Here is a 24,258-nt window from a genome sequence, read left to right as displayed (position 1 = left end):
AGAATAAAAAAAAAAAAGACGTGTTACTTGTGACAGGCTCTCCCACATTTGACCCCCGTGACCCCAGAGGGGGCTGGACTTCATCATAACAATCATAATAATGATATAAGTAATGAAAACTGAATCAGCGCTGGAAAGTTTCCTTCAGCGCACAGGGCTGAACAAAGAGTGTGTGTGTGTGTGCGTGTGTCTTTTACCACAGCAGCGAGGGAGGTTCGAGCAGCAGCCGCTCTGGGCCCCGCCCGAACCCTCGCTCAGCATCAGGGGGGAAGAGTTTCCACTGGACGCGTGGACCCGCTGTGTATATGCTGAGCTGCCGCGGTTTATAATTAGAGCCTCTCTCAACTCGGGGCGGAGGCTCCTCCGGGAAAACAAAGCTCAATTCAGACTTTTCCCCCCCCGGAGAAGGTGCTTACAGGTCCCATCCTGTTGTTGGCCGCTGTGGGACGCTCCCGGTTTCCTTTGCTTTTCTTCCCCCTGATGATTCTCATTGTATGCGGAGTAAATGACTGTTAAACGTTGGGTGAGAGGTAAACGCTGGTGTATCAAAAAAGAAATGTTCTGCCTTTTTTCTTTTGGTGGAGTCTCCTGAGGCAGGGGTTACCGCACTTTTTCCAACCGAGGACCCCTTATACCAGAGAAAATAAACCGAGGACCACCCCCCCCCCCTTCACGTAGGTCCCAAAAAATAATTTGATATTCCCATTCAAGGGAAATGTGTTGGAAATATTTGTATCGCACCATTTTAAAATACAGAAGATGGAAACAATGTATTCAATTCAAATAACATCAAATAAATAAAAAAAGTCTCATTGTAGCGACACGAAATATCAAACACAAATCATGAGAAACGTTCTATAGAGGTGAGATTTGTTTGTCAAAAAGGAGATATATGCGTATGTATATATATTGCGTGAAAATAGGATATTTCTCAAAACTGGGAGACGTCCTTCAAAGGACGCAAAAAAAATTAGGAGAATTTATAGGTTGTTTTTTTTCCTTACCAAAAAGATTTCACTGACCCCCTGGCTAAGTGCCACGAACCCCTAGGGGTCGGACCCCGCTTTGAGAATCACTGTCCTAAGACCCCCGTAATCAAACCTGATCCATTCATTCTGATACATTATAAACACATAGACACCGATTTTATTACAATTATTTTACTCAAATCGTCCGAGGGTCCCGGCGACCCCCTTTGAGGGTCTGGCACCTCGGGTTGGGAACCACCGTCCTAAGGAGAACTGTACACCCCTATTTATTTGTTTTTCAAGATGAATGATTTTGAATTAGTTTTTTCATCGAGAAGCTTCAGCCCAAACTGTCCCGGTGGAACGCACATTATCGGGGGCAGCAGCGGCCGTGCTCCAGATCAGTGATGTCAGCCGTCCACTCCCCCTCCACTCCCGCTCCGTGGTTGTTATGTTGCTCTCCCACGCTGCAAGGGGGCAGAAAAATGAGAGGCACGCTTTGACGAGCAGAGACGGATTTTCCCCATCTGCGGTCCCGGTGACAGTTGCCACTCCGGCGACGCCGGTTTTCTCGCCTGAACCTCGTGGCTGTGAGCGTTCCCCTCTCTGAAGATCGAGAGGCATTTGGCGGCTCCCCAGCTGTTCCTCCACTGAACGCGTGGCCGCCGCCCGGTATTCCTGGCGTGGGCGCGGCCGTGAGGAGGAGGAGGCCGGGGAAGTCGGAAGCAGCGGGTATTGCCCTCCAGGGCGGGTCAGACGGAGGCCTCCGACAAAGGGGGGGCGCCGGGCGTATTTCCCGGGACAGACGGGGAAATATGTGGCAGTGTCTTGGCGTGCCGCGGCGTCTCCGCCCTCCCCCCTCCCGCCGCTTCATCTCGTGAAAGGTCACCGTATCAATAAGCCTCTGGCGCGGAGGTGGATTCATCTCGCCGGATTAGGGCTGCGGCTCCCCGTTTTCAAGCGTCTGCGGCCAAGTGAAGGAAGCACCTCTTCCCAGAGCTCCGGCGCAGAATAGCCCCTCTGTTCCACATAATCCATCTGGATCCATCGCGCCGCTTATATTTCCAAATGGTGACTTGTAATAATCCCGACGCTTGGCAGGAGCGCCGGCTGAGACGGGCGGAGACATTCTCAGACATCGACCCGGTCATAAAGCGGACGCGGCATACGTTTCAAATGACACGCGACGGGTGTGAGAACACAATGGCGGATAATGAACGAAGCCTGATTCATGTGTTTTCTGTCCGAGGCTTCCTACTTGGCGCCCGCAGCAAAGTTCATAGGACGAGCTGTCTGCTGGTTCTCTGACCGGTCAGGACTGCTTGATGGTTCACACTGGGCCACTTCAGGACAAGACAGAAACACATGTGGGGGATGCCCCCTATTGGGGACTGTGAGCAAGTACAATAAACAACCTGACAAGGCTTTTCTTTTTAGCTAGACAATGGCGTTTTGAGTGTTTCTGAATTGTGTGTAAAGCTGCCGTCGCTACAGATCATTTACATGAAGTAAAAAAAAAATGAAAAGGGGAAATGGCTGCTGGGATGACTCTCACTCCTCAGGATGTGCTGTGAATCAGCTGCATCGACTCAGGCCACCGCGTTAAAGCAGTGAAACACTGCCCCCTACTGGTGGAAACACAATATCTATCTATCTACATCTGTCTGTTTGTTTGGCTATCTGTCTGTCTGTCTGCCTGTCTGTCTGTCCTCCTGCCTGTCTGTCTATCCATCTACCAATCTATCTCACTGTCTGTCTGTATCCATCCATGTATCCATCTATCTATCTATCTATCTATCTATCTATCTGTCTATCTATCTATCTGTCTATCTATCTATCTGTCTATCTGTCTATCTTTCCATCCATCTGTCTGTCCGTCCGTCCGTCCCACCGTCTATCTATCAATCTAGAGAGAGGGATTTGAATAAGATACCCCAAAATAAACCATCCCTCTTTGTCCTTTTGTCTATCTGTCTGTCTGTCTGTCTATCTATATCTGTAATCATCCATCCATCCGTCTAATCATGTCTGTCTGTCCGTCCATCCATCCATCCATCTGTCTGTGTGTCTGTCTCACTGTCTGTCTGTCTGTCTGTCTGTCTGTCTGTCTGTCCGTCTATGTTGCATTGTGAGGTGATGTACAGTATGGATACCTGATGTGCATTTCCCAGTCACTCTGTATGAATGGCAGCAGGGTGTCTACAGAGTGATGCTTTCCTCTGTCGTGGTGCCACAGACGACAGAACAATGGGCGTAGAAACACGGTCCTGGTGTGGGACCGTGGGCTGCACCGCCCAACACCATCCAACCTGGTGTGGGACCGTGGGCTGCACCGCCCAACACCGTCCAACCTGGTCTGGGACCATAGCTTGCACCGCCCAACAGCCCAACCTGGACTGGGACCATGGGCTGCACCGCCCAACAGTCCAACCTGGTCTGGGACTGTGGGCTGCACCGCCCAACAGTCCAACCTGGTCTGGGACCGTGGGCTGCACCGCCCGTCAGTCCCAGAACAGCAAGAAAACCCTGTCACCTGTTTGCAGGGGAAATTAATTGGACAGTCCCCTTACGTTGCATCCGCCAGCACGGCGTGCAGCCATGCATAGTTTTGTAGCGCGGCCAGAGAAAAAGAGTTTTCTAATAATAGTCCCATTATTGAATCAGTGGCTTTAACCGCCAGTGAAATAGCCCCCAAAAAAAAAGAAATAAAGGAGGAAGTGCAACCGAAAAAATGGAAAGTTTTCTGCCTGGAAACACCGACCAGTACCCACCGAATCGTGTGTTTCTCCTTCTCCCTCTCTGATCTTCCTTCTCACGGGTGGAGGAATGGTATAGAACGGTGTAGTAAAGAAAGTCTCTGTCTGTCTCTCTATTCTCCTGTCTCTCTCTGCTCGCCTGTCTCTCTGCTCGCCTGTCTCTCCGGTATAGAACGGTATAGTAAAGGAGGAAAGAGAGAGAGAAACAAGACGAATGGGTGCATGAATGAGAGGAGCAGAGAATAGATAGAATGTAGACTGAGAAAAAGGAGAGACACTGAATGGGATGATTTGATAGATGGACAGACAGACAGACAGATCGATCTGAAAGAGGGATAGAGAAAGCTCATCATTTGGGGAGATTTGGGAGAACACCTGTACTGTGCTGTCCCTCTGCTCTCCTGTCTCTCTGCTTACATTTAGTCATTTAGCAGACGCTTTTATCCAAAGCGACTTACAATTATTCAAACACCGACGGACGCAGCCATCAGGAGCAATTAGGGGTTAAGTGTCTTGCTCAAGGACACTACAGCATGCTAGCAGGAGGAGCCTGGGATCGAACCAGCAACCTTTAGATCACTAGACCACCAGCTCTACCTCTCCTGTCTGGCGGCTCTCCCGTCTCTTTGTTCTGCTGTCTCTTGGCTCTGCTGTCTCTCTGCTTTCCCGTCTCTCTGCTCCCCTGTCTCTCTGTTCTGCTGTCTCTCTGTTCTGCTGTCTCTCGGCTCTGCTGTCTCTCGGCTCTCCCGTCTGTTTGCTCTCCCGTCTGTCTGCTCTCCCGTCTGTCTGCTCTCCCGTCTGGCAGCTCTCCCGTCTCTTTGTTCTGCTGTCTCTCGGCTCTGCAGTCTCTCTGCTTTCCCGTCTCTCTGCTCTCCTGTCTCTCTGCTCTGCAGTCTCTCTGCTTTCCCATCTCTCTGCTCTCCTGTCTCTCTGCTCTCCTGTCTCTCTGCTTTCCCGTCTGTCTGTTCTCCCATCTCTCTACTCTCCTGTCTCTCTGCTGACCTGTATCTCTGCTCGCCTGTCTCTCTGCTCTGTTGTCTCTCTACTCTCCCGTCTCTCTGCTCACCTGTCTTTCTGCTCCCACTTCTTTTTGCTCTCCTGTCTCTCTGCTCTCCTGTCTGTTTATCTGCTCTCCTGTCTGTCTCTCTGCTCTCCTGTCTCTCTGCTCTCCCTTCTCTTTGCTCTCCTGTCTCTCTGCTCTCCTGTCTGTTTATCTGCTCTCCTGTCTGTCTCTCTGCTCTCCTGTCTCTCTGCTCCCCCATCTCTCTGCTCTCCTGTCTTTTTGCTCTCCCGCCTCTCTGCTCTCCTGTCTGTCTCTCTGCTCTCTCGTCTCTCTGCCCTCCTGTCTCTCTGCTCTCCTTTCTCTTTGCTCTCCTGTCTCTCTGCTCTCCTGTCTGTCTCTCTGCTGCCCCATCTCTCTGCTCTCCTGTCTTTCTGCTCTCCCGCCTCTCTGCTCTCCTGTCTGTCTCTCTGCTCTCCCGTCTCTCTGCCCTCCTGTCTCTCTGCTCTCCTTTCTCTTTGCTCTCCTGTCTCTCTGCTCTCCTGTCTGTCTCTCTGCTCCCCCATCTCTCTGCTCTCCTGTCTTTCTGCCCTCCCGCCTCTCTGCTCTCCTGTCTGTCTCTCTGCCCTCCTGTCTCTCTGCTCTCGTCCTCTCCTGTCTGTCTCTCTGCGTTCAGAACTGCACCAACATCTGGCAGCAGAGCAAGTGAATTTGAAAGGAGCATCTGCACGGCAGCGAGCAGCCGAGCAAACAAACAAACAGTTCTAATGGAGCAGTTGCACTTTGCAGCTCAGAAATACAAGGTTAGATTATTCAGCATTATCCAACATTATTCAACATTATTCAACATTTTTAGACAACGCTGGGAATTGTTGGACATGGTTGGGAGCCCGCTTTTCCCTAATTAAGCAACGGAGGTGTTCTCCTCTGCTTATTGATCCACAGCGGGGAGGGAAACGGAGAGGCCTGGCCTGCGTCGATCAATGCGGTTGCATATGGAAACGGACGTGGGAAGGAGGCATAGTGCAGCACTGTAAACCCCTCTACAGTGAGATAAGAATGTGCAAAAATTGTCGTCGGACTGGGTGACGACTGGGTGACGGGCTGCATGCACGTGGGGGCTGCATGCACGTGGGGGCTGCATGCACGCGCATAATGCACCATGGCATGCCGTTTTCCGCCTATGCGAGGCGGGGGTGAAAAAAGAAGGCGCCGCCGTCGGTGCACAGAGTTCTGACGCCACGGAGAGCCCTGCACACTTGAGCGGGGTTGCGTGCCGTGAGGCCCCGTGATTGGTTGCCGGGGGGGGGGTCATGTGACTGCAGCCCGTGCTCCCCTGTGTTGGGCTGTGGTAATTGAGGCTTCCATATGGTATAGATCAGATGGAGCTCTCGCCACAGCATTCTTCCAGCGTGAAGGCTCCGAGCCTCCGAGTCTGTACCACTCGTACGCGGGAGCCTGGCGAATCACACTGGGATGTGCGCGGAAATAGAGAGAGGGCTGCGAATAAGATACCCACCCCCCCAAAAAAACGTCCTTATCTGTCCTTTTGTCTGTCTGTCTCTCCGTCTGTCCGTAACATAGCATGGTATTGACCCCTTAAGGGTAAAATTCAATTTTTACAGCCGCTGATAGAATAGAGATCAGAAAACAGACCCTTACATCCCTTTCCCTCTCTCTCTCTCTCTCTCTCTCTCTCTCACTTTTCCATTTGTTTTGCTTGTGCTCTAATTTCCCCATTCTCTCTATCGCTCGATCTGGAAACAAGAAGTCCTCTCTCTTCCTCTTTCTCACTCTCCCTATTTAACCCCTATTCATACTCCCCCCCCCCCCCCCCCTCCCTCCCCCCTCGCCCCCTCTTTTATTAATACAGAATAAACACCTAAGACGGCAAAACTGCGTGTAATTAAGCTCAAAGGACGGTGGGCAGTGTTTGTGCTGGATATCACAGAGGTAAAAACCCAGCGTGGTGTTTGCAGCGGCGGCGTGCTGCGCGCCTTTGTTGTGACGTATAATATTAAGTTTTTTCTTTGAAGGCGCGGCGGGGCAAAAAAATCCTGCCAGCACGCGCGCACGCTTGTCCACGCTTTACCGGCGAGTAGGAGGTTTTAATAGGGCCCGCTCGTCTTCAACATCCGTGTCATGCGGAGATAGTCTTGTGTGTCTTTCGGGGCTTTACACCTTGATTTGTTGTGCTAATTTACGCTCGGTAAACACCTCAGTCGGAGTAAACCAGTTGCGTTTGGACAATTTTTTCCCCCCCATTTCAGCCTAAATCCCATTATCTGCGTGAAACAGCGAAAAATACATTTACTTGCTTTGTGGATTTTTTTTGTTTTGTTTTGTTTTATTGTTCAACACTTTGCCAGTTTGTGTCATACACAGAATCAAGAGATTGCCCTGTTTGGTTTACTGTTGAATGTACTCCGTTTTCCCAGGCAAAGACAATATATCTTCAACTTGTGAAGATAAAAAATGAAAAATGATGGAAAAAACCCCACAAACAAACAATCGAATCCTCTGCAATTTAATACAAGACGTGAATTTGGACGGCGACACGATGGGGTACAGTTGGGTTATTGGGGACCGCAGGGTTGTTATTAGGCCGGGAGGTGGAGCAGGAACACCGAGATGCGCGGTGAAGATCTTCGTATTGCACTTTCCTGTCTATGTGCGGACAAATGAACTGAGTTGCGAACGGCGTTTGGTCAGTTTGCAGAAGCAGCCTGCACAGGTCTCAAGTTTTACTCTGTCGAAATACCGTACGCCCTACGGCCATACTATGGATTCGGTGAAATGCCTCGCATACAAACCAGATTTCCCGTGGTGAGTTTCCATCCTATGCGGAAAAAAGCATTTCGATTTGGGGATAATGCACAGAAAATAGCGTCAATCTGATGGATGCATGAGCCCTCCACGGCCTCCGCCCGCAACGCAGGATTTCCAGAGAAAGCCGCTTCTTTCAGATCGCGTACGTGTTTTTTTGCGGTTTGTGCTCTGGGCTTCCTCCAGTCGGTCGCGAAGAAAACAAACGACGGACGGCAGGCCGGGATCCGACGTGGAGCTCTGTCGCCGTTTGCGATTCTTCGTCGCCTTTCTTTGTTGATATTCTCCCAGGCCACACAAAGAACAGAGCTTCTTTCATCCGCGGCTCTCGCTTTCTCTCGAGCGCCGCCTTCTCTTTTGGCGACGGAGTCTCCCGTCTCGCTACTTTCGCGGCAAATCGTTGGGTGTCCACACGGAACTGGACGGGCCCTCGGGCGGGCAGGGCCTCAAGTGTCAACGCGCCGGAAGTAGGACGCTGCAAACGACGGGCTTGAAATGTTCTCAGCGCAGACAGCCGAGGCCACACGTCATCTTACGATATTGCGTGTATGGGACGCATATCAATTACTGCAGCTCCTCCATCTCAGATCCTTTGTGTTGGGTGGACGGCACTCCAAGTCTCAAAACTGCGACGTTTTGTTTTTTTTCTTCCAACATCCGGGTTAACCCTCGAGACTTCTCCTTTTCTCAGAAGTTAGCCACGGTCTGATCTTTCTTTTTTTTTTCTTCTCTTGTTCACTTGAGGTGGTGGGGATATTTAATTGTTTTTCATTTTTCATCTTTTTGTGAACGTTCATCCACGTCGAACTTTTGCTGATCACAACCGGCTCGGCTGCTTTACCCAATCGCCGTGGCTGCCTTGACGTCCCTTTACATCACATTACGTCAAGTCAAGTTTATTCATAATAAAACTTCACGTCATTTCACCGATGGCTTCGTCCAAAGCGACCCACAGCGACCGCTTTGTCGGTGGTATCAAACCAAGAAACTCGCTAGGAATGACCAGCATGAGTAGAGGTTTTTTTTAGCATCATATTTTTCTCGGGGGTCTTGCGTATGCCCCGTTGGCGCATGGCGGACCCCGCCACCAACAATGGAAACAATATTATAGGGGGAGCACATGCGTAACGCAAACAGATAGATAGATAGATAGATAGATGCAGAAAAATGTTTTGTTTTTTTCAAACAAAATAGCTTGCATTGAAATAGGCAATAATAATAATAATAATAATAATAATAATAATAATACAATTTGCAACATTAATACAAAAATAAATTGGCAATATACAATGAATCTCAGGATTAACTCAAAGATAGAAAAATAGGGAATGCACAATAAGCAATAAACAAAACAAAATAACAATTCTTAAAAAAAAACAACGATGCCAGCCAAACAAAGTATTCAATGTTTTGTTTTTTAAACCAAATAACCTTACGGGTCACCGCTTAAAATAAACAAAATGAAACAAAAAATAAAACGCAAGACGCAAACCCGAGCAGCGCGCCCCGCGGACCCGGGGCCGGGGAAACGAGGGCGCACTGTCCCTTTAAGGATCCTCGGCTGCGCTGCCTCGTATCGATCGATCCTCCATTTTCCAACACACAGCGGCGGCAGCGGCAGCGACACTCGGTCCACCCGGAGCGGCCAGGACCCGGGGCAGGCATGGCAGCCAACATGTACCGGGTCGGAGGTAAACACACCCGCTCAACACCTCGTCTTTCACCCCCTCCCCCCTCCCCTCCGCCCCGCTCCCTTCCCACCCCCTCCGCCGCTTTCTTCCCTGTGCGGCGGAGGCCGCCGCGGGCTGCCTTCCTCTTTTAATTTCCTAAAGCCGGAGAGCCGTGCGCTTGAGCGGAGGAGGATGATGATGGTGACCGTGAGGAGGAGGAGGAGGAGGATGGCGGCGACGAAGAGGGGAGAACCGGAGCCTCCGCCGGAGCCTTTTTTTTTTTTTTGAGGTTGTTGTTGTTGCTTTTGCTTTATTTCGTTTTTATTTTCTTAATTATTGTTTATTTACCAACTTTGTGGCCACAGCACTAACTACGCGCCGCCGTTTCGCCTTTATTTGTTTATTTAAATTTACAAAAATATATTTTGAGTTGAACTTTTTTTTTTTTTTTTTTTTTCCCCCTCCCGCAAAAGTTTGGTGGGGTTTGAGGGGTGAACTTCGCGGGGTTGGACTTTTTTGTTTGTTTGTTTCTTTCTTTTAAATGTCGTTTTAATTGACATGTACTTTGCGGGACGCTGTGATTCTGCCGTGCTCCATTATTGTTTAAAAAAAAAAAAAAAAAAAGTTGCGATGCGGTTATAACGTACCTGCGGAGCCGCACACGGGCCGGCGTCGGGGTGTTTTATTTTCATGTTTTTCCTCAAGCCCCGAACCGCCCTCGTCGCCGGCGCGGTTCAGCTTCCGCTCCCCCGCCATTGTTGACGGGACTTGACGTCTCCTAATTTCTGACGTCAAGTCGCTGACCTCATGTCCCACCGTCCTGCATCACACCCACCTCCAGGTCATGTTGAAATGCTGTGTTATTTTCAGAGTTTCGAAAGCCTGGTCGCTGTGACGCGAGGATGGACCGGAGGGAACAGCTGTCTCACGCCATATGCAGCTCTTACTGTACCGCTTCACATCCAGGCACCTTATTCTATATGATCTACTTTATATATATATATATGCACGCATGCATGCAGTGGCTTAATATCGCTGTCAGACTTAATGATGATGAAGTCCAGTTTAGTCTTTAGTGTCCGCGCCCTGGACAAACTTAATTGGCTTGAACGTCTTGTCACGGGGCTTGGCTTCCTTGATCGGCGGCGTCGATCTGACCGCTCACTCGGGCAGATTTTGTTAAATCTACTTTTCATATCCGCCCCTTTGGCCGCTTCTCGTCATTCCCTCGCCGTCAAATCGGACCCGAGTTTCCGCGTCGTCCCCGCCGTGCGTCCTGACGTTCGGCAGGAAGTTTGTCCTAGTATGCTGAGAGTCAGCGCGGTGCGGCCGCCGTTGATGGTTTTTTGGGGGATGATGGAGGGGGGGGGGGTCTACCCACCTCTCTGAGTGAATAGTAAGGACATTTACGGAGTGCTTAAAGTAAGTTTACCTCGCCGGCTGGACGCATCGCCTCGAATTCTTATCACAGCTACGATTACTGTCTTTCAAGTAGAGCTCCACGAGCAGTAAAGGCCTGAAGACGACCACGTGGTAGAATATAGTAACAAGTCAAGTGGATTGTGGGTAAAAATAATCAAACTTTTTTTTTTTTTTTTTAATCTACGTCTTTGCTTCGCTTGGAGAATTGGGTCCATCGGATCCTCTGCACCGATATTATTAGTGGTATCTATCTATCTTCCGCCTATTTATGAACCCTTTTTGGATGAAATGGAAACATGTACAGTGCTTACATCAGTAACTGTAAAGCACAAGACCGCTCCTGTTTTTTTAAAATGTATTTTCACGCTCATTAATCCTAATGCGTCCAGGGCCGGTAGGGCTCTGTTGGGGCGTTTGAGGGGGCGGCGGTTTCTCGGCGCTCTTACCCTCCGTCCGCGCGCCACTCCACACCAATTGAGCCTTCCGCCGGGACAAAGCAGGGCTTTTCTAAAGATGGCCGACACTTTGCAAGACAATGCTGGATCATCATAGAAAAGCAATGACTTCCCATGTGAGTGAAGCGTGGACAATAGCTGGCTCAGCGGGCCTTGATGTCTTTGTTTTACCGCGCGGGCCGCAAGCCGCTCGCTTTTGGCGCTTGCTCCTCAGCTTCGGCTCCGCTCCCCCTCCGTGCGTGCTGGGAAAAGTGACAAAAGTATGGGGCCCTAAGTCTTCCCATCTCCTGCGGGTTCAGAAACGCGGCGATTGGGAGAAAAGTAGGGCCGCATACTTCAAAGGAGGGCGTTTACTATTTCTCTTAAGGGAGACGGGGGTGCAGGGTTTGACGAAACGAGCCAATGACCAATAACCTTTCAAACTCACCGGCCCTGGAGGTCCTCTGCTATTTTCTTTAAAATGTTATTATGACATCAAGTTATTTTTCTCCTTGCGTGAGGGTTTTCCATCAGTGCCACTTGCCCGTGTGTCATTGATGATTGGAAGCACTATAAACTAAGATGTGAGTTTATAATCCACGCGTGGGCTTCTCCTGGCGCCCTGGGCCTGTCGAAGCCTTTATCAACTGGCCCCGCCGGGGGTGGAATTCACTGTCGGGGCCGCCGGGTTACTGCTGACGCTCGAGCGCTGGGATGCCGAGGAACGGACCTTTTTAACCCCGGTCTGATGACTGGCGTGACTCGAAGGTCTTGGGTTAGTTTCCGTGTGCCGTACGTGTCAGCCCCTGTTTCGCGCTCAGGTGATTCCGCTCGCATTTAGCTATCTGCACAGGCCTGGGAGTTCTGGACCACATCCGCAGGCCATCCCTATGCAAATGAAACCTGAAAAGCACTGTCAGTGTTCTTCTGTTTTTGGGTGTTTTGTAACACGTATCTTGCGTCAGTAGGAGTCACCGATGCCTCGGCCTCGCTGCAGAACGTGTCGCTGCAAAGAGACGGAGGAATGAAACGTTCTGTTCACGCAGTGAGGCTTTAAAGGACTGAACCCGGGTCAAATAGGGTTTTAGCCAATTTGATGGTCAACACACACGTGTTACGTTCACCCCATTACATATTAAAAAAATAAATAATAATAATAATAATTTGTTATGTTTTGTATTTACGGGTATTTTAACATTTTTAATGATATGATGAGAAACTCCCCTCAAGAATATCTCCTGGTGCGGCTGGCAGCTATGGCAACACGTCTTTTGTCAAATATCCATAATTTTTCTGTATTTTCTCAGTTGTTAGAGGAACGGCACTTCTGCCTTTTTCAAATGAAATTATTAAACACAAAATACGGTATATTGAAGTATCTTAGACACAAATGTGTTATTGTGGGACTAGGAGATTTTTTTTTTTTTTTATGGTAGGTTTCTCACAATATCATTGGAATTTTCCAAAAAACCCAAAAATGGAGACGAAGGAAAGAAAAAGAAATGTGAGCTATCATAAGAAAAAGGGCTGTAGGGGTAATGTAAAATGTGTGTGAGGACTAAAATAACACTGTCAATTTGACACCGGTCCTCTGCTTTCAATTTGGTTCCTTTTTTGAATGCTTTGTCCACAAAGTAAGGTTTTATCATAGTGAAAATTCTCATGTCTTTTTTTATTTTGTATTTTGACCCGTGCCGATAGTTTTCAAATCAGAACCTATAATGGGGGAACTGTTTTTTGCCGAGGAGAAACATCTCCAGTTTAACTTGTAACTGGTTATTTTTCTCCTGCCAGTGGCCCCTTTCTCCCTCCCTCTCTTCTCGCAGGTCGAGTTGGGGTTCCCACAGGGGGAGCTTAGCTTAGCAGCGCTGTGGCCCAAATGTATAAACAATGCGTACGCCCAAAAAGTTTGCATATGGCTCTTTCCACCAGAAACCCCCTGGTACAGAGTCTGTGGTCGAGGACTGACTGCACTTACTACGGTGGTTGGCCTGCGTGTTCTGCCCTACACTACTACCATTAAGTCTGAAGCCAGATCTACAGCCTTGGCTTTTTTTTTTTTTGCTTCATTTCTTTTTCAATTATAGGTTCAAATACATTTCTTTAACAACAAAACATGGATGTTTTTCCAAAATGGGCCGAATTATGGTGTGTACGGGACCAACCGGTTAATTACTGGTGTAATTCTGATTGTGAGCTTAAAGCTCCTGCACACTGGCAGAACTTCATTTTTGAGTGAGGTTCATAAAATGGAATTATGAGTGATTGCGACAGACAGGTTTAAAGAAACCTGATTTAAACATTGCTTACGTTTCTGCTTGTGTTCTAATTTGGTGATAAATCCGCCGACAGTTGTTTTTTTTTTTGTTTTTGCTGCTTGGCATCTATTTGTGTGTGTGTGTGTGTGTGTGTGTGTGTGTGTGCGCGCCACCGCTCACCTACTGACGTTGATATCCCGAAAAGTCCTCTCCCACTCACTACGCTTCAGGTTTCATAGGTGAGGAATTATTTGGAACTCAAATTTTGTTTCATGCGGAGGTGCTGGAAAGCCCTTGAACCGGTGGATTGACAGAGGTGTTTTGTTTTACAATTATGCCTGTTGAGTTTGACTGCGCACGTTTGAATAAGAACAAGCGGCGGCGGCCCTAATTCAGGATGGATGAGCGATCGGGGACTTGTACAATCACTTATGTTTAATTAAAATATCCCTCCTTTTCTTGAAGAAGGACAAAAGGCTTTTCTTAAGGCGGGCAGCTCGCTAACGTTTCATTTCAGTTTAAGACAAATTGTGGAGCATCGCTAATGGGGGGAGAGATGGGGCTTGCCTTTTGGATTTTCCTTTTTTTCCATCCCAGTCCAGTCGGGGGTTATTTTGCGGTTCCAAAGGATCTGTGGGATCTGCCCAAATCATCATTTTCTGTGCATGACCACTGAGGGCTTTATATCCTCCGACAGAGACGTGAGAGGAATAGAACAAGTTCTGCTGCTGAATAGGGGGGTGGGGGGGGTGTATGCTGAGCCCTGGGGGGGGCTGTATTGATCTGAAGCTCAACGCTTCCGGAAAACTTGTGAATTTCACCCAGTGGAAGTTGGCGTTCCCTTCCTAAATCTTTCTCAACGCTCACAATGTTCGTCAGCATGGAGACTCACAGGGAGTTCCATGCGTGGAACGCCTGCGATACATTTAAAGAAAAAGAGAAGTGGGGGGAAAAAGGTGTGGGATTGATTCAGCAGGAGATCGAATTACCTGCCATCGCCATAGTAACCTCCATCCACACTACCTGTATGTCACACTGAGCGCTGATCTATCCTGCTGTGTGTGTGTGTGTGTGTGTGTGTGTGTGTGTGTGTGTGTGTGTGTGTGTGTGTGTGTGTGTGTGTGTGTGTGTGTGTGTGTGTGTGTGTGTGTGTGTGTGTGTGTGTGTGTGTGTGTGTGGTGAAGCCGCTTCTTTTCTTTATTTCCTGCTTCACCCGGCCTCCTTTATGCATATAACTTGAGCCCAGCCCGTTTGATTAGCACTCACAGAAACATGCTGGTTCTTACGGACATGCCCCCGTTTATTTATTTTGTCTTGAGACCCCTATGTCTCTGTCTGTCTGTGTTACCTCTTCACATTAGGGCTGCAGAAACAAAATTTGAATAGAATTTTAACATTTAAAACAAATCACTATTCGAATGCGGAAGTTGCTATTCAATTGTGTGTTTTTACATTATATTATATACATACACATATAATAAATATTATAATGTATTATTTTATATTATATATATTGTTTTATAAATAAAAAAAATTTAATGTTTGGCTCACGTTTGCAAATCAATTCACATGTGTTGAGCAATGAAGTTGAAGTGAAGCACATTGGAGAGAAATATTCCCGGTAATGTTGTGCGAAGGTGGTGGAGACGCACCGACGCCCACCCCCCTCTCCTCCGGCGTTCCACTGTGTGTATAAGGGAGAGTAGTGCGCCTTTTGACCAGAACGTCCAGGAATTCCACAGATGTGGCAATGAAAGTGGGGAAGTAAACCCGACCTTCACCGACGGTATGTCCTCTGGTGCAGAGGTTCCCAACCACCGGGTCGCGGACCGACGCCGGGTTGCGGGTTATTTGCCACCGGGGGGCTGAGAGAACGCGGGCGGGATCTGTGATCTGCTCCACGTGGGAACGGAGTAAATGAAATACGTCTAGAGTTTTAAATATTTTCCGTGTTTGGAGAAAAGATTGCTCTGATCGGAGCTGCGTAACGGTGCGTAACCCATAAATTTGAGCATTAAATATTTGAATATTAAAAATCATCAAGCATCCAAATTCAAATGTGATTAGAGGAATATCTGCAGCCCTACTTGACTTGTATTTTATTATTCCAGAATAGATTATTGTTTATCTATTTCTGCCTATCTTATCCTGTTTTCTCTCGCTCTCCTCTACTCTATTCTTCACACCATCAGCTCAGCGCTACTCTCTCTCTCTCTCTCTCTCCCTCTCTCTCTCTCTCTCTCTTCCCCTCTTGCTCTCTCTCTCTCGTGGTGTCTGTCTGTCCTTATCGTCTGCTTGCCTGTCTGTCTCTCTGGCCTGGTTTAATTTAACCTAGCAGTATCTCTCTTTTGGGGGCTCAGCAACATGCCTTGATTGGCTCGCACGAAATTTGACTGCACTGTGATGTCACAGCTGCCGGAGCAATCCGATTGGACGAGTCCGCCGCCGGCGGGGGGATGGGATGGGGAGGGGGTGGACACACACGGTGAAGGCCGTGGGCACATGGAGCCTGAGATGGCGGGAGGGCTGGCAGGAACGGAGAGAGTGAGTAGGGCTTCCCGGTGCCTACGGGCCCCCTCTTTCTTCCTCCCTCTCCCTCTCCCGCTCCTTCTCTTTCACTTGCTCTCTACCGGGCTTCACCTCCTCATATGGTGGAAAGTCTTACTCTGAGCACAGCCCACGCTACAGGGCGACTGCGGGTCGCTCAAAAGTAATAATTCCAAATTTTAATGACCTTAATGGATATCGAATCGTATAAAATTTGGTCTGAAAAGACTTCAGAGGAAACATACAAACCCTTCCGCCAATTTGCTGTTGCTGGATTTTTGGCAAAGACCAAAGAAATAGTATAAACGACCAAAATGTGAGGACAAAATGAACGTATGCATCGTTTTAATTTCACTAATGAATTTGATGTACGCTAAGATGGACGTCAGCGTAAATCTTATATGTGAAACTTGAAAACGCTGTTAAAATGGCCGTAAAATGCATTTAATTGGAACTTGAGGCCGCAAGCTCTAACTCCAGTTTTCCATGATTCTTTTCTCCAGCTGCGGAAACAAAAGCGGACCGTGTTGTTTTCACTATTAAACACCGAAAACAAAAGTCCTCCTCTCGTGGCGAACATGCCCGGTGTGGAAGAGGGGATGGCTGCCCTTAAATACCTCAAATTCACACAAACTCTGAGAATGAGAGATGACTCACAACAAAACCCACACAGAGAGTGAGCGTCCATCATGTGACTCCATCTTTGTTTTTTTGTTTGTTTTTTTTTGTCCAGGTCACTTTTTTTTTTGACTCATAGTTATTTCCTAGAGTTTTAGTTTTATGTTTCCGAGGTCGACAGTTTGGCGTCATTTCTGTCCAGAAACCCCGTTTCTATTTTCAACTTGCTCACATTTATCCCGGGAGAGTTCACTCTCCCGCACACTCCATATTCCAGAACTTTTGCCTGTGGAGGGAGGGGGGGGGGTCAAATAACCTTGCTCAAGGGCATCTTCACTGTAGCTGGTCGGTGTGAGTTGGAAGATGCTGTCGACGGTGGTGGTTTGAACAGACAACCTGCAGCTCGTGGAGATGGATCGTGCTTCGCGTTGCTCCCAGGCACCGCTGATCTGGTTGCAATGGCTGCTTGAACATTTTATTTTTATTATTTTTACCAATTGTTTATTTGTTAGACCTAAAATGTTATTTTTCTTGCTCTACTCAACCTGAAATTTGACAACTTTTCACTCAAATACTCTCAATGGTTGTAATAGTTTTGATAGTAAATTATTTTGTGTTTATATTAATATTTGTCTTTAAAAGTAATATAAATGGCGATTAAGATTAATGTAAGGACTCGGGAGTTGCTAGGTTTAAGAGGTGGTTTAAAGGGGCTGCCTTACGAAGGATTGTATTTGGAATAGCGGTCCTATGGGAGGTGAAGAATTCTAAAATGGATGCCTCTTCATTTCAATGGAAGTTGCTCACTCGGTGCATTCGTCTAAAGCGGGCCAAACAATTTCCCAGGTTTCTGCCCGTAGAGCGGGTGCAATGGCGTCTTCACGGTAGTATGTCCAGGAACAAAGCCTGTAGCAGTTGGCCAGGTTGTTGGGGGTCGATTTGAAGTCTCGAGTTTGGCTTTACACTCGTCAGCATACAGTGCCAGAACTTTATAGATTTGGACTGCGGCGTGGAGTCTTGGTGTGTTGGGCAGAGGGGGGGGGGACTGAAAGATACACATCCACCTTCCTTGAACATGAACGAGAGACCTGTCAGTCAAGGCAACCATGCCCCAAATATAACCTCCAAGCCTTAATATATTCTATATGGGAACATTTTCAACTTTCCAAATCTGAGCCCAGACACCCATTGAAAGAAGTAAACTTGGATATTGAGAACCTAAAGTCTTGTGGGGAAACATGTATTGACCTTGTATTTCTAGCAAGAAGTTTTGTCCTTTGTATATCTCAGGTAGTGTCCATTAGGTGAACTGCATTTTAAAACACTTCCGCATTCGCTTCAGCCGTAATGGTCGCTATACACCCACGGCTTTGACCTTTGACCCTAAACCTTCTGGTTAAAATTGAGCAAATGCACCCGAGAATTGTCTTGGAATTTGCTCTCGCTATCAGGATAGTCCAGCTGAGCATGAGCCGTATATTAGCGATAGGCGGGCCAGCTCTGACATCACCCAAACCCGCCGGCATTTGCCATTCATCCACCCGCAACTGCCCGACACCTGGACTATTATAAACATTTAGTCATTTAGCAGACGCTTTTATCCAAAGCGACTTACAATTGTCAAAGACCGACGGACGCAGCCATCAGGAGCAATTAGGGGTTAAGTGTCTTGCTCAAGGACACTACAGCATGCTAGCAGGAGGAGCCTGGGATCGAACCAGCAACCTTTGGATCACTAGACCACCAGCTCTACCTCCTGAGCTACCATCCCCTGGTAAAGATCTGCATCCGCATAAACCGGCTTTTTTTTAATTTAAATTTATTTTTTTAACAAATGCACCAGACCATGTTTTTCCAACCGACATATTTATTGTAGACCTTATCTTACATTGAGATAAAGACGGTAAATCTCTGAAGATTTACCGTCGCTGAAGACACCTTCGCACATGGCGTAGGAAGGCGAAGGCACCGTGCAACTGAAATTGACTTCCAATACAGAGTAATTGACTTCCAATACGGCAGGGTTATTTTTATTTTTTTAGTTTGCAATTTTCCCCTCTGCCGACCTTCCCTTGGCCAACTAGAAATGCCCACATAACTGAGACGTTAACTTAATTATTAGGTCACAATTCTGCTTGCGTCCAACACATTCTTGTGACTCAACTGATGTAGCAAGACGCCTCTGACTTGGTGTGCGTGTGGATCTGGTTGTAGGTTATTGTCTTTCTCCTGCCTTTTCTCTCTCTGGAAATGCATCGCGGCATAAACATAGAATGAACCTCCACACTGTGGCGTTGCAGCAACTCTTCCATTGGCTCATTGTTTCAAACATGTTTCACCCTCAGAAGGATGACCTTTAGCTCAGGCACAAGCAGATATGTACTAACATGAGACAATCGGTACCTTTTTACGTGCACACATTAACTGGGATAAGATAAGATGTTACGGTGTACATAGGGAAGTGATGGGCATTTCAGAGACTTTCCTGAAAATATCACCATTACCGCTTATTCCACCTGTCCGATCATTTTAAAATCATTTTATAGAGCTATTTGATTTGGCCGACGGTGAACAGCGTTTCATCATGACTGCAGAAGTGTGTGAGCGTAGTGTTTGCCTTGCTCTGGTTCGCCCGTTTCCTGGTGAAATTCAAGTATCGCTCATTTCTGACCGTTTGGGGCATGCGCCGAACGAACGCGGCGTCCACGGTACAATCAAAGTGTGTACACGCCACAGTTAAGGGGAATGATCAAATAATCTCGAACCGTCCGTTGGAACATGCTCAGTGCGTTGTTCAGATCAGATATTACAAATACGGTATTTACATAATGGTTGTAGTAATATGCAGAACGTATTGCGTGAGGTCTTTAGTGAATGACTAACGGCAGTTTGTCATCACTGTCCCAAAACCTAAAGAAATCGACAGATGTTCCCCTCTCTCTGTCGTCCCTTGTCTTTTGCCAGGCTGTGTGGACAGGTGGAAGTGTGTTTCTAGTTTGCAGACGTAGCTGTCACAGGTGCACTTTTCGCGTGCATTTAAGAGCCACGACTGCACCGCAGAGGAAAGGAACACTTGGGGGGAAAATCTGTCTGTACAGTACTCAGACACAAAAGAGTAGAACCAGAAGGTAAAACGGGCATGAGTGGGACTTATGCCCTCTGCGCCAACACCCGTCACTGAACATACTGGAGGAATGAGAGTTTTTGTGTTCACACACGTCTCTTTCCTCATGGATATCAAGGCCTTGTTTATCCTGAACCATTACGGTGGTTTCTAGGGTTTCTCCGGACGAGCCAGTCAAATCAGCAGGGGGCTGGGGGTGGGAGACTCTGTGTATGTCTTGGGAGAGCGCACAAGATCGTGTGCGTGTGTGTGTGGGTGGGGGTGGATGGGGATGGGTGGGGATGGGTGGGTATGGTGGGGGATGGAGGATAGCTCGAGCTCAAGGCAGACAACCAAGTGTGGGGTATAATCTGGCAGTTCTCAGCCAAGACACATGCAGGGCACCCTACCAAGGCGCAGGCCTGTGGGGACGCCCTGGTGAGAGCTAAGCCTCCACTAGGCCTGGAGCGGTGCCAACACACACACACACACATGCACACACACTGAACATTCAAGCAAAAGCATGTAGACCCTCTGCAGACATACATCGACATACACACATGCATACATTTATGCACTTTAAACACACAGATGTGTCTGCTCACACGTGCACTTGAAGGGGGTTGGAATTAAAAAGAGCTGTGAGACAAAGCACGGAGGCAGACGAAATACGAGGCTGTGTGTGTGTGTGTGTGTGTGTGTGTGTGTGTGTGTGTGTGTGTGTGTGTGTGTGTGTGTGTGTGTGTGTGTGTGTGTGTGTGTGTGTGTGTGTGTGTGTGTGTGTGTGTGTGTGTGTGTGTGCGCTCTCTCTCTCGTTGTGCACTTGAACATCTCATTCAGTTAGACCCCCCCCATCGCCGGCTGGATCTGCTGTGTATAAAATTAACCTAATCAAGTTAAACTAACATTTCGTGGATGTCTGCATTGCAGCTTCCTCTCGACTAATTAAGCTGTCATGATTTGTTCCAACTGCAAATCATCCTAAATGCTTGGATAACCTTCCAGAACGCTGAATGACATTCTGTCCCTTTCTTCCCTCCCTCATCTGCCTCCCCCTCCTCATTCTCCCTGTCTCTCCTGCAGATTACGTTTATTTCGAGAACTCCTCCAGTAACCCACTGCTGATCCGGAGGATAGAGGAGCTGAACAAGGTGAGTCGCTCGGCCTTCCTCCAGCCGCCGCTGCCGCCGGCGCAGTCTCCGCTGAGACTCCGGAGGCAGTCGCATCTGCACCGCGCGGCTGGATCAATATTCCCGGGACGTGGTTTTAATTTCAGTTCAGCCGAGAATACTTTGACACGGATTGAGCGCCTTGCTGCCGCCCGAGTTGGACGGTAATATCCACGAGCATGCGCAGGGCCGGGGTTCACTTTAAGACGGGGTTGCCAGGGCGGCAACCATGCAACAACACTGACAAGATGTGGTTGCAGAATTTTCATATTATCATATTATCATTCAGTGATGATAATCCCTCTTAATTATGGTAGTCTATATTTCAATCTTCTCAATTATTTAACCTTGTTGGCGGGAGTTTCTAAACATATGGACCCGTACCGTTCCTTTTTTATGCAGTTTTAAACATACGAAAAGTGGTCGACAACGGGGTGAACAAGACGGTTGCCAATGGCCTAAATCTGGTTGCCCGTGGCAACTGGGCTACAGTCAATGTCAGCCACCGGTCCATGTTGGTGCGAGGGCTCCGCTTCGATGGCGGCTCCCGGCCCACGCCACGTCAGGGGGTCGCCCAAAAACCCCCAAAACTTGGATCCCCAAACGGAGTCGAACGCCTACACTGATACGCTGATGCTGCTTCGCTTCTTTGTGCAATCGGCTTTAACTACAGCATCGTAGAGATTGCAGAGTTTTTATTTATTTATTTATTATTTTGTTATTTGAATGCCTCAGTGAGCGAACAGGCTCACATCATTACTAACGGTCAGCTGAGGGAATCAGTTGACTGCAGCGCCCACGTGGCTCTGCGACATCTCAGCGTCAGTATCTATAATCACCTTTTTTTGCCGTTGTATTCATGTTATACACTAAATGTTGATGCATGTACGCATATAAACAGAAGTTAACATGGAATAGCTAATGTTAACTTGTGAGCCCAATATGAGCAGGAGGTGGGTACGCTTAAATACACAGTATATACAGTTATATTATATGTAATTATGTCATGTGTAGCCATAACCTAATTTGAGTATTATAAACCCATTTCATTTTTTAAATCTATTTTTAAGAGGAAACACTATTTTGAGGACAAAACAGAATCCTCAATGGAAAAGTCCAAACACCGTAACACACGTCACACACACTGTGATGTAAAAACCGTATTTCAGCCGTTCTGCACAGCCCTCCACATGCCTGTGCTGAAGTTGAAATAAGTCTATAAAAGTCCACATTGGGGAAGCGTCCAGAGCCCGTAAGAAGGCGAGGCCTCAGGTGAAACGTCCTCCTTCTCCTCCTCCTCCTCCTTCTGAGGTAAAACAAGCAGCGGGAGCTGCGGCAGGAGCCTGTTCCCGTCCCAGAGCAGAGCTGGATAATATGGAGGCTGTTTAATGTGACTGACACAGAGCTCAGACTGAACCTTCTGCTGTGTCTGTCACTGTCACTCCCCCTGCTCCTCAGGGATCTCTCTCTGTCTCTCTCTCTGTCTCTCTCACTGTCTCTCTGTGTCTGTCTCTCTCTCCCTCCGTGTCTGTCTGTGTCTCTCTCTCTCTCTCTCTGTCTTTCATTCTGTCTGTCTGTCTGTTTCTCTCGCTCGCTCCCGCACATTGCCAAAGCAAATGGAAAACAAAAGAATAAGTAAATATAACGTAAAATTAAAAACAGAAAAATTTGAATGTTACAGTCAAGAATATGCACAAATGAGCGGTTACCTAAAATAATACGACATTCAGTCTGGCAGTGATCTTTTGAATCGGTGAACCCTAAATGGTCATTACTGCACTTTACCGACAATGACTTTAAAATGAAAGTCATTGTTTACAGGTGGCCTGTTTCCCAAAGACCAAAGACCTGGAAATACACTGTAGCTCTGGGATGGCTCCTTCTTTCCCCAAATCCTTTCTCCAAAGTTTGTTTTTATGAAAGCCCTTTTTTATTTAGACCAGGGTTTCTGAACCTTTTTTGGATGAGGACCCTGTTTTTACGTCCCAAAGTTCTGGCAGGCAATTGGAGATTGTGACAAATGTTCTTCTTTTTCTTTTTTCTTCTTATTATGGGTACGCACAACTAATTGTATGCGTTACAAGTAACATTGAACTGACTGCATCGCTGGTCAAAGTGCGGATATTCCACACTGGACACTAAGCTAAAACGTATTGTGACCACCTTTATATCACAGAGCATCACATTCACATGGGTTACATAGAAATGATGAAAATGTATTATGTTTCAAGCCTATTTAACACATTTTTTCAGAAAAAATAAACATATCCATGAAATACTAATATCTGTCTTTGGAATATTATTTACTATACTCTATACTATAGTTTTATAATGACCGCACTTAAAGTCTTGTTTCTGGTCTGACAGTTTTACGTTGTTGCCCTGATATCAGATCAGATGATCGTACGTGGAATATTTTTGCCAAATCGCGCATCCCTAGCACAGTTGTGCCCTTATACGGTGAGTGAGAATCTGCAAATTCAAAATGTCTCTCCATTTAACGGAGCGGTCAGTGATGACGTCACGCGAGGAAGTGAAGCCCTAGGAGCTAGAACCACGTTGTCGCCTTCTCTATGTCCCCAAACTGAACCCAGACCTCTCCTCACACTCCTCCCACCCCCCTGTGTCCTCAAACTAATAATTACCTGCTAAATTTAATTTGTTCAATAATTCCAAGTTAAAAAGTGATAGATATATCTCTGTATCCCTTTGCAAGCGCATTTTCAATACTTAGACAAACCCACAGACTTGCAGAAAGTTTGTAGAACAGCTTTATCTCAACGTTCGTTCCTATTTATTATTCTTGAATCACCAATTTAAATGTTAAACAAAAAGTTAATAATTCACCAGAAACGCCACAACATGCATCTTTAAAGCTCGAAATAACATTTTAACACACTGCTGATGCTCTGGTTTCTGCGGTATCCCGGCCGTGGTGCTCGGATGCGGCGGTGGCTTTCCAGGCGCGGTTGGCTATTTTGCTCAAATGTCAAGAAAGAAAATGATAAACGACCCCATTAGCTCACCTGAGACGTAGTGAAACGAGGCTCTGCTTGACTGACGCAGTTTGTCAGTCTCAACCCGGTTCTGATGGAATCAAATAATGGTCATTCATATTTTGAGCTTGTGATATGGTTTGAACGTGTATAAAAGTTTTGCAGCTGTAGGAATCTTTTTGCATGTGTGGTTGGGGGGGGCTTGTGCACACGGATATAATTCGCGTGTGTGTATTTGTAGCTCGGGAACGGTGTAGCTCCGTATGTGTAGTTAAAGTAATATTTTCAGCGGCAAGGTTTTACAAAGTCTGAGAAACGACACCTATCGCGTCAAATTTGTCTCAAAACTCGAGTGCACGGAACAGTATCCACGAGCAGCAAACTATCCTCACACGCGGAATACCATCCGGCGTCCTCCGCAAGCCGAAAAACATCCGCCATCCACCACAAGCACAAAAGCATCCTCACACGCGGAAAACCATCTGCCATGC

The 24,258-nt window shown here is 47.4% G+C and overlaps 1 protein-coding gene across 1 annotated transcript in view; it reads left to right on the top strand.

The window, feature by feature from the left end:
• The first annotated feature begins 9,171 nt into the window (after positions 1-9,171).
• Positions 9,172-24,258, top strand: part of mta1 (metastasis associated 1) — a 61,442-nt gene continuing 46,355 nt past the window's right edge. Inside the window, exons 1-2 of the mRNA XM_080012983.1 lie at positions 9,172-9,241; positions 20,686-20,753. Coding sequence (XP_079869109.1) covers positions 9,214-9,241; positions 20,686-20,753 — 96 coding nt within the window. The 5' untranslated portion in view covers positions 9,172-9,213. The remainder of the gene's footprint in view (positions 9,242-20,685; positions 20,754-24,258) is intronic.

This window comes from Zeus faber, assembly GCF_960531495.2.
Source record: "Zeus faber genome assembly, chromosome: 13".
NCBI lineage: Eukaryota > Metazoa > Chordata > Actinopteri > Zeiformes > Zeidae > Zeus > Zeus faber.
The sequence above is the reverse complement of the archived record's forward strand: the minus strand, read 5'-3'. Positions and strand labels throughout refer to the sequence as shown.